The sequence below is a fragment of the Metopolophium dirhodum genome, chromosome 2 (genome assembly GCF_019925205.1).
Source record: "Metopolophium dirhodum isolate CAU chromosome 2, ASM1992520v1, whole genome shotgun sequence".
In the NCBI taxonomy this organism is placed as follows: Eukaryota; Metazoa; Arthropoda; class Insecta; order Hemiptera; family Aphididae; genus Metopolophium; species Metopolophium dirhodum.
Window position 1 is genome coordinate 11,600,315 of NC_083561.1, and position 11,599 is coordinate 11,611,913.

Below are 11,599 nucleotides of genomic sequence, written 5' to 3' on the forward strand. Positions count from 1 at the left end.
CGTTTAAAATTTTAAATAGTGGCATGTTTACGATATATTTTACATGCCTATAAATATGTTTGACGTTAAAATACGAAATTATCCACACGTAAATATTGTGTATTGTATAATATGTACTTTACTTGTAATCATATATCTATGTTATAGGGTACATCGTACATGTATAATGTATAATATATTATAATTATGGTCCATAGCAGGTATGCGCACGTGTGGTACTAATATAAAGTTTTTTTATTTATAATGCGTGCATATGAGGTTGCTATACAATATATTAGTTTCAAATTTAATTGCACGTATTTAGATACGCATTATGTGGTGTAATAAAATAATAAAAGGGAATAAATATTTAAACATAATATGTAACCTATCTATACTCGAATTAAATAACCTGCAATGCTGCCTAATCGATATAATAATAATAGTGTGCGTATCGCAATTTTCAATAACATTATTTCAAAGTGGTTTGGATTAATCGCGATTATTAATATTCAACATGAAATAGATAAACGCAAACTATCATTCTATCAGTTTATAAAATATTTAAAACATTGCATACAATTTGCTATATTAAAATCACATTGGTAACTATGACAGTGGATAGAACTACAAGAATAACCGATAAATTTAACGATTTAATGGAATGGTAAAATAAATATATTTTCTCCACTATTATTATATTATAATATTATGTTACATACTAACACATAATAATAACTTACACATAATAATACTATATCGATAGTGTTCAATTTTGTGCAGGTACCACGCGATGCCTAGTAAAATGTACTAATACACAAATTCTTAATTCTTACTTTACTTTTCAACTGACCAATCTGTTTAGTTTTTCAAATTTATACATTTATTATAGAGTTTATATAAAGTACTGTAGGTATACAGAACTCTGATTTGTACCATTATTTATCAACTAATACAGAACATTCCAATAATTTATACGTATAAAAAAATATGTTATATTTATTATATTAGAATACATATTTATCTTATATACTATTTTATGTACACTTATTTCGAATTCGAAGTATGTTAAATATATTTTTAACCTGAAATATAAAATATACAAGTAGTCTAAAATTACTTCCTTAAAAGTTAAATTCATTATATTTATGTAATTTATTATAATTGCCTTAAGTAAAATGTATTAATAAAAATGTTTAAAAATATTTATTTGAAAACAACAAACGAATTTACTTGAATTATTTTTTGTATGATCTAGGAAATGATTAATAAAAAAAATGTGCAAGTTTAAATTAAACTTTAAGAATAGCATGTTTAACAGATCAGTCTAATTATTGGCATTGGCAACAATTGAGCCCGAGAAGTCGTTCGTCTTGCTGTAACCGGATACGACAGGAGTATTATCGGTAGTGCTATTTCCGGATACATCCACCTCCTCTTCGGACGATAGGTTGTCCAAATCGTGACTCTGCGAGTTTGACTCGGCCACATCTACGAAAGTCGCACTCAATTCACCCGACAATTTGTTGACCTGATTGTGTGTCACGTCATACATGTAAATTTCCTTTCCATTTTCCTTACCATTTGGCCTGAAAAAAATTATAGTTAATAATAATAGCTGAATAAAATTTTAATAAAAATACCATACATTGTATGTTACTATATTTAATTAGCTTGTGTTTTAATTCATCAAAATAATATAAAAAATGTAAATGTTCACCACTGACTAATGTTGATAATCGGAGTACAATCTACCTACGTCAAACATCTTGTAATTTGTATATATATAGTAATATATATATCAGCGATATTGGAAATATTATTTTGTGTGTTTGTGATAAAAGATAATGAGATAATAATTATTTGTTAGTTGTTATAATTATTTAGTAATATTTATATTGTTTGACGTTTATTTGTTTGTATATGAAACGTATGATAAAAATCAATGAAGGTACCTACATATTTAAAACTATTTTTATAACTACTTTTTCGATGTTTTTCTAAAAAAATATTGAAAAAAAAAGTTTTTATTTGAATATGTTATTTAGCTAAACAGTAATAATTTAATCACTATACTCACTTAGTAACCAAAAGGACGACTGACTGTTCTTCGGAAGGTGTATTTTTTTCTTTCTCCAACCAGATTTTGAAATTTTCTCTATTTGGGTCTTTAACAAGATTTTTCACAATATCACCAACAACAAAATGGACTCCTTTCACTTTAACCGCGACATTCCTAGATGATCGGGATTGGTCATCTGACAAATCGTAGCTCACTGGGGATAATATAACTACACTTCCGATGGCTCTGTTTTTCAACAATGGCGAGTCGGGTATGGGGAAATGAGTACCATTAATGTTCAATGGTAAAAAACGATTATATCCGGTGTCGTTTAAGACGACCGGGTCAAGAGTTTGAGACTTGGGTCTGTCGATGTATGTATTTTCGATTTTTCTTCCTTCTTCGGTCGATGGGTCGTACTTGACGACTTTCATTTGGACATCAGATTTATTCGGAGGTAGGACTACCGAAGGTATCGGTGCACTGCCTTGGCCGTATAAATTTTCCAAAGCTTCAGGTGGTAAATTTTCAATTGGTATATCACCCACTTTATCATAGTCTAATATTTGAATGTCAGCGTTGCCAAGAATTCCCGAAGAAAGGAGCTGTTCTCTCAATTCATCAGGAACTTCATCCGGAAGCGAAGCAATGTTTTTGAAATCTGGTTTTTTGGTCTCATTTTTAGCTGCTTCAGTAGTAGTTGATTTGGGAGTCGCCACTGTAACAGTTGGTGTGCTGCGTTCTTTGTACTGCGTCGTTACAAATGATGACGGTTTTTCAGTTGTTTTTAAGATTGATTTACTTGTTGTGTGTATGGTATTTTTTATTGTACTTGGACTTAACTGTTCTTTGTACTCTTGCTGTTGAACATTAAACGTACTTTGTTGTTGTTTGGATACTTGCCAGGGGCTATTGTCGGGACGAAAATAATTTTGTTCTGTTTGTGTATCTGGTTGATACCTATTATATGTTTCGATAAATTGTCCAGATTGTGCTGGTTGCTGATTTGGTTCGAGTTCAAAACTATTTGATGGAGTAATTTGGATTTGTGGAATTTCTGACGGTTTTAATTCGGGAATAAATTGCTGCTGTTTTACTGTTTGGTACTGTGAAATTTGAGGTGATTTCACTTCTGGTGAATATTGCTGTTGCTTAATAATTGGCTGTTGCTGGAATGACGTTGGATTATTGTTGACTAGTGGACGCGTTTCAGCAGGCCTAAACTGTTGTTGTTGCAACTGTTGTTGTTGAAATTGCTGTTGTTGAAATTGTTGGTGCTGCTGGTGTTGTTGTTGTGGAGAAAAGGCCAAATCAACTGAATGTTTCGTACCTGTTGGTTGAGTTTTAAAATTGGATGGATGCGGTGGTACTGGATTAGTCGGTCGTTTATCAATCGGTACAAATGATGGATTAGGATTTAAAGGTATGTTATGTGGCGTTGGAGGCTTGCTTGGTCTGTAATTAACTGTACCTTGATTTTGTCTATTATCAAACGGTCTATTTTGAATTGGCCGATTCTCGAAGGGTCTGTCAAATACTGGCCGATTGTCAAAATGACTGTCTAAGATGGGACGACTTTCAAACGGTTTGCTATCAAATGGTCGATCTTGTATAGGTCGGCTTTCAAACGGTTTACTTTGAGCTGGACGGTTTTCAAAAGGCTTACTTACAAATGGACGTTCATTATTTGTTTTTATTTGTACAGGTCTTTCTTGGAAATTACCTGGATTTCTAAGAGGGGGGTTCGATTGGAAATCTGATGGTTGTCTCGGTTGGTTGATGAACTGTTGATGATTTTGTTGATGATTTTGTTGGTTGTTAAATTGTTGGTTAATTAATTGTGGACGATTTTGTGAATTAATTAATTGTTGGTGGTTCTGATGGTTATTAAATTGTTGATGATTTTGTTGGTTTGTAAATTGTTGATTGTTTTGAGGGTTATTTAATTGTTGATGATGTTGTGGATTATTTGATTGTTGATGATATTGTGGGTTACTTGGTTGTTGAAGATTTGGTGAGTTATTTAATTGCTGATGATTTTGTTGATTAGTAAATTGCTGATTATTTGGTGGATTTGTCAGCTGTTGGAAATTTGGTTGGTTATTTGATTGCTGATAATTTTGTTGATTCCGAAAATTATCTTTAAACTCTATAGGCCTTTGTTCAACAATTCCTTCAAAATTATTTTGTTGAGGTTTAAATTGTTGATTTATGATAGGTATTTGACCTTGGAAGTTTGGACGAGGATTATCTTCACGGAAGAAATTTTGTACTTGCTGACTAGGTTTTTTCAACTGCTGTTGCGTATGATCAATATTTGGCTTTGGAGTATTAAATCCATTAAATTGAGGTTGATTAGTAATATGTGGATTTTCAAAATTATTGTTACTTCGTTGATAGTCTGTGTGCTGCGTGGGTTGAATAAAACTTCTCTTAAACTCGTGATCGGTTGATTTTTTAACTTTATTTTGAATTTCACTTGCTTCACTAATAGAGTCTCTTTTTTGTGCTTCATTTATTGACGGGCTCCAGTCCGATTCAGTCTTTCCAAATGTTACTTTAAGACCCGTTCCGTGATAAATTTCAGAATCTGGTTTTATAATTGTTCTATACGTAGTACTAGGAGCCGGGGGTCCAGTAACGTAATTATTATAATTATTATAAAGAGGAGACGATTCCGTAGAGATTACCGTTTCACTTTCACTGACGGCCTCGGTGCTAGGTGTTATTGCAGGCACAGGTGCTTCATATATGATATCTTCTTTATCACCATATGAATTCGGATTTTTTTTATATTTCACGTAAAAAACTTGAACTGGTTCTTTCTGTGGTTTTGTTACAGGAACGGGTGGTGGTGTTGGTGGCGCTGGAAGTGACTCGTTAGATTCTTTTATAATAATTTCAATAATTGGTTCCGGTTCCTTGTAATAGTCTGGTTGGTATGGTACACCGTACACTGGATTAGGTGGACCGTAATTTGATGTTATTCCAAATTCAGACCCACTTGCGTGACTATCAAAGTCGATTTTTGCTGTGGCCGAATGATTTGCATTTGTATATAGTGGATCCTGTTGCGAGTAATGCACCATGGGCTCCATTTTTACGGCATATGGTGGAACAGAACTTTGTTTGTTTTTCCATAAATTTGTATTTTTATCCCACGATGAGGGATGTTGGTGTTTAGGCCTGTCTGCTATAAGTCTTGTCTGGTCGACATTTCTCAAACACAGCGCACTGACTGACAACGTGATCAGCAAGCAAACCTAAAAATGTGTTATATAATTACGTTATTATTAGGTAAAACAATAAGCAAGAGAAACGATTCGAGATTGACGCGTTAATTATATAACAGATATTTTAACGGTCGTTCCATCGTTTAAACGACCGATTAAGATTATCCGGTGTAGTAACTACTATAACAAGGGAAGACCACGAACAATGGTGATCTATAGTGTGAATGATGAAAAAATTCCTTAAAAAAAGTGAGCAAAAAGACAATGAGAGAAAACCGTGCGAATTCTTTACAACTCAAATTAACAATGGTCAAATTGTTGAAGTCCTGGAAAATATCTCTGACATCACTTGGAATAGCATTTCCCGTATTGTCATGATGGTGTAATTTTGATGATGTTACATTTACCCAAAACTGGACATAAATACATAATGAATTAAATAAAAATAGAAACAATAGAAAAAGTATCAGTATTTTTTTTTAGTCGTTTAAATATTTAAATAAAACTAACTGTAAGTATTCATTACGTAAGTGAAATATTTTGCGAATAATTGCAATTGGAAATTTGTATATACACATTTTTATTTATAACCAATAATTTAGTCACGTTCCGTAAACTTATGAAAAAGATAATTGTTTTCGATACTTTTATTATGCAACGGTTATAGTTTATAACACAATAAAATACTTAATTTAATTTATTATTAATTTCACACACTTCCTCAACGTACATATTGTTTTTGTAACAAAAACTTGAACGATAGCATAATATTATTTAAAACTAAATAAATAAATAAAATTACATTTTTTTGATGTTTTAAATTACCTGATTGTGACTTAGTTAATTAAATGGATGAAATTCACCGTGACTTTTGGCAATATTTATAATTACTAACTATCCCTACCATATCTTGTTTTAATTTATCCAGTATAGTATATACAATACAGTTTTTAGTTAGTTATGTATGCGAGTTATCACTTATCATAAACAATTAGATACTCAGTATTTATTAGTTATAATAATAATATTATTACTAATTAGAAAGAAGTTTCTTTTTATTATGAAATGTTATCTTATGAAACCATCATCTTCAAAAGTAATTTATGATCTATTAAATATGTTATATTATTTTTAGGAATGTTTAGGCTACCATGTTAATTTTTATATAGGTAGTTAATTTATTTTATTCTTAAATAACATTTTCCTTATTATGCTAATATGCATAATTTGTATTATAAGTTAAAAGTTATAACATACTATATTATTAAATTAAAAAAAAGGAATTGAAAATACACAATATACATTGTACATATTCTTAGCCTATAATTATTTTGTTAATTTTTATATAGTTAGTTCATTTATTTTATTCTTAAATAACATTTTCCTAATCATGCTATTATACATAGTTTATATTATAAGTTAAAAGTTATAACATATTATATTATTAAATTAAAAAAAATAAATTGAAAATATCTTCATACAATTTAAACATCTTGAAAACATCGTTTAAAAGCATCACCATATAATAAATTACGTACCTACCTACCGATTGCCATTAAAGGTTTTTTAAGTTGTTTAACAGTTGTACTTACTTGCAGGAGTAGTTTTGGCCCGGCCATGGTTAATAGATCCAATGATTTGTCAAACTGATTTCAGATATTCCTTAAATGCATTATTTTCAAAATATAATATTATGAAAAAAAAAAATTTAAGGTCTAAAGCAAAGAGAACATCGCCCGGAACGCAACCGTTTGTCGCAATAGTTGGAAAGTGTATACGTAAAACAAAAACACTGTTGTACGTATGTTTAATAATACCGGTAACACAATTTGTTCACGGAAGGAGTTTTGACCTGTGCAACCGACTGTCGAAAACTGGCCACTTTCTTCTTGGGCGCGATGTTCACACCCGCTACTATGAGAGATGTCCATGGTCCCCTACCTAAACGACCTACACCATTATTTTGATTTTTTTTTCATGTATTGGATACTTTCGTTCGGAATGTTCGTGGCTAATCCTCGATATTGTTTTCGTTCTTCTTCTTTTTCCCCTTCAACAGCTGGTATTATCCGTGTCGTAACGTCGGCGGTAGCGGTGGTTGTGGCGGTGTCGGAGTCGGTGGTGGTGGTGTGGTGGTGGTGGTGGTGGTGGTGGTGGCGGTGGTAGGCAGTGGTTGTAGGTGGAGGATCTCTACATACGGACAGATAATAACATATGAATGTGAATCTTTTTTTTGAAAGGCGAAGGGTTCGATTACTTTGTATTATTACACCCGATTGTTTCACTAATATCATCATGTCGTCGTTGTTGTCGTAAACGATGCATTAATGGTCTTTCACTTTTTGTTTGGAACGACAATGCCATTCGAATCTTTCAATCATTTATCTTCTGTCTAAAAGAAATCTTAACGATTGGTATTCCGTTGATTTATTATATTAATTCTTTGGCCAGCGACCGTTCGGGGGGGGAAGACAATAATAAGTCGACGGAATTCTCTGAAGTCAGCTGCGCGTAGCTGCTTTCAGACACCATAGAAAAAGTTATTAAGACTCAAGATCGTACCGTTGTATCCGTTAAATAGGCTTTGAGTTAATTAGAAACATAGATCAAAATAATACCAATGTACACTTTCTTCGTAGTATCACCATTGTAACAGCAGATACATATTCACTATGATATGTGTATTTTATTTGTTATAGCTGTTATAGATATTATTATAGGTATTAACCAATTGGCTTTTGGTTTAAATGTTCATTATAATTATATTATATATATATACGTTTAATGAATACGTTTTATATTATAGGTAGGTATTCGCAATAAACATACGATTGATTAAATAATCCCCATCGAATGCATTTCTGTCACTGCGACGGGTTGCTGAACAACTGCGATAAAAATATATAAATTAATACAATAATATACTGTTTAGGTACCGATAATGTGATAACTTTCAAATCACAAAAAAATATTTATATAATATTGATGAACGTAGTTTTACGTAACAATTATTACGTTTTAGTACAAGAATAAACAGTAAAAAATAAGTTTGTTTGAATTATTAACAGTGCATAATATTAATTCTATACTCGTCAAGATTTATGTACATAATAATAATTTCAAAACGTTTTGAATATTAATTAGTATAAATCATAAAACTATCGAAATCTACTGTGAAAAAATCCTAAATTACAAATATATACTGACTAGTATATTATAGCCAAATTTATGATCGAAATTACAATCTTTCCGAGTAAAACCGCAATTATAGAATGCACGCTTACAAACATATAGTATCTAGTACCATACCTAACTATATGTCGTGATAGTGGTGAAGACTAACATTTTGAAAGCAAGTAAACACAAATACGCACAATAAAGCCACATCGTAAATGTTCAAATTGCCGTCTGCTAGTATAATATTACACTGTCTATAGACTATAATATATAATATAAATGTAATGTATATGTCTGCATTTGAACACGCAATAGCTTGATAGTGTACTACACACACGGGACACGGACAGAAAAATATAAAAAGTGATCAGCCATACCATGTCAAATACTTACCTATTGAACATCGAGGTTTTAATATTATACCTTTATGGCGTAGGTAGGTACGTATTATTATTGTTATTATTATGAAACAATCTATTAGACGTGTCAAAATATTATTATCGCCGAACGAGCACTCAAATTACATCATTATAATATTATTATATTATAATAATGTTTAAATTATGATTATGGCATCAGACTCTTATTATCTGGATATTACGTATATGGCCTACTGAATTATTTTGTCTATTAGTATCTATATTATTATTATTATTATTATTAGCATAATATATAATTATATTAATATGACATATGGAGCTCGCTTGGTATAATAATAATATAATATAATCACGTTACGCAGTTGCTCAACACATAGGGTGGTGTGGAATTTGGGGGATATAAACACCCCTTTTGTTGGCCGTATCTGGTTTTAAAATATTCTGTGAGTAGCTATACAATAATGCTATAGCCTGCAGGGTACGAGGCTTAAGGGAGCGCTGAGAGAGCGCGGCTCGGAATGCCATCAGAACCATCCACCATCAAAACTGTTTAAATTGCGAGATTATGTTTTTTTTAACCATAATTCAAAATTTAAATAAATATGTAAATAAAGAAACCTCCTACCCGGCTATATTTTATGGAAGTCAAAAATTTGAGAATGAAATTTATTTGTATAGTTTTTATTTTTATCGTGACCAACAGTTTTTATCTACCATAATATTGTTGGGAATACTTTTAACGCGACTACAAATAAATTTATTGAATCGTTGCAATCATTCCAATATTCCATAGTCCATACTATTGATTAGTTAATTGAATAACTTGTTGGCCTTTTTTGTGTTCTGCTTCTTGCTAACATTTTTTTCTTTTCAATTAAATATTCTATACGATTGATGACTTTATATAAAGGTTTGATTTGTCACATTATAACAGGTCAGAAATGTGGTGCCGCATGATCCAGCAGTCATGTCCATCAACGTGATAATATAGAATATCAACAATATCGTCTATATCGTCACGTATCTATTGAAAGAATAATATTTATAAAATATTGAGTACCTAGCCACCTAGGTACATATTTTAAATAAATTCACTGAACTGAAACGAAAACTGTAGGTACCTACCTAATCATCTCTAGTACATCACTAAAATCGTAGGTCGTAATTGCTATAAGTTGTTACTATTATCCTTATTAGAACTCAACCTAACGTAGTACGTACCTATATATAATATATATTAACTTATAATTATTAATTATAATACATAATTAAAATATGTATATTGTATGTTAATTAATTATAATTTATGGTGCAATTTTGAAAGGTTTCACGGTTCCTTGGCTCAATCTCTATATAACAATTATTATTGTTGGTTATACAACGCTGTTTTTTTTTTTTATAAAAGGCATTACAAGTGGAGAAAAAAAAAGTTATTGATATAGGTTATCGAACACATTCTTGATCAAATCTGTATTTTAGGAATGTAGTTTTTTTAATTTTTCCATATAATTTAAAAACTGCACGTTCACAAAACATGCACATTTACGGTACACTATCGTTTTCAAATATATCTTGATAATTTCAATCAACTTTCAGCAGTATCGTATATTTAACGCGATAATTTATCATTCCGTTTTAGAACCCGAACCTTCTAAAAATAATCAAACCGAAATTAACTATTTTGATTTTCTGAGATCAAATCAAATTCATAAAAGTCAACCACTGCTTTCAATTTAAAGTTTAAAATATTTTATTGAAAAATAAAAACTCAGCATTTGGCAGCCTGCAGCTTGTACCGAGTAGTGAGAAGACGATACCTCTACTGATTCTAAACACCAAGTCAGTGGCGCAACGAGATCTAAGATTTCCTCGCTGTACTTTCATGAATGTAGCAAATAATTATATATTATTTCTTTTAAATAAAAAATGTGTAATTAATATTATACCAATAATAAATAATATAATTAACATTGGAGCTTATGTATAGGTGCCTAGTTCACTGCGCTTCCCTTATAAAATGTATTCCAGTTGCGCCATTGAAGCAGCAGTGTTATAACTATAATAGTTAATAGTTATAAGTATTTACTATACACACTATACCTACATATTAGCATAATGCAATGTGATAAAACGCCTGCACACTCAATATATAGGTATGTTCGGTTTTCGTACATTACAATTTACAATAAACTCACATGTAGAATTTCAGAATGTGGTAAAGTTAGGTAATGAAAAAAGTGGATGTCGCTCTGATGTACATTAGGTTATAAGTGGGTGACTGTAATGGATAGTGTTAAAATTCAATTCAATGATATAATACCATTGTATACGAAAAACGTTTCTGAGCGAAGACGGTTTGTCACCCTAGGATATTTTATATTATATTTATATTGTTATTATTAAAACGGACATACGGAAGCCGGTTAAGTTGAATTATTATTATTTGTTTATTATCATATTTGTGTATAATATTATACTTTAGAAGTCCCAAGTACCCACAAATAATATTTTTAAATAACACAAAACTTAAATCGTTCTTTTTCGTTTAAAAATTTAATCTCGTCCAAATTTAAACATAAAATAACTATAAAAAAAACTAAAAAAAAATATTTTTTGGTTACAGAATAACCTATCTATGTTTAAATTTTCAATCCTTAGAAGTGTTGTGACTTATCTAAATACATTTCTACTAATTATCTTTTTATTTATCTTAGATGAAAACTTCAGTTATCTATATTAATTTATCCAGATAATTTTTTATGTATAGA

At 30.7% G+C, this 11,599-nt stretch overlaps 2 protein-coding genes across 2 annotated transcripts; both read right to left on the reverse strand.

Annotated features, from left to right (window-relative positions):
- Positions 1-639: 639 nt before the first annotated feature.
- Positions 640-7,138, reverse strand: LOC132938748 (uncharacterized). Its single transcript, XM_061005765.1, has 3 exons — positions 6,867-7,138; positions 2,060-5,304; positions 640-1,568 (listed from the first exon to the last, which is right to left on the reverse strand). Exons 1-3 carry the CDS (start codon positions 6,891-6,893, stop codon positions 1,307-1,309), a joined length of 3,534 nt encoding a protein of 1,177 aa, XP_060861748.1. The 5' UTR covers positions 6,894-7,138; the 3' UTR covers positions 640-1,306.
- A 94-nt stretch (positions 7,139-7,232) lies between these two features.
- LOC132938749 (uncharacterized) lies at positions 7,233-7,723 on the reverse strand. Its single transcript, XM_061005766.1, has 2 exons — positions 7,532-7,723; positions 7,233-7,464 (listed from the first exon to the last, which is right to left on the reverse strand). The coding sequence occupies exons 1-2, from the start codon at positions 7,636-7,638 to the stop codon at positions 7,233-7,235; spliced, it is 339 nt and encodes a 112-aa protein (XP_060861749.1). The 5' UTR covers positions 7,639-7,723.
- Positions 7,724-11,599: the final 3,876 nt, after the last annotated feature.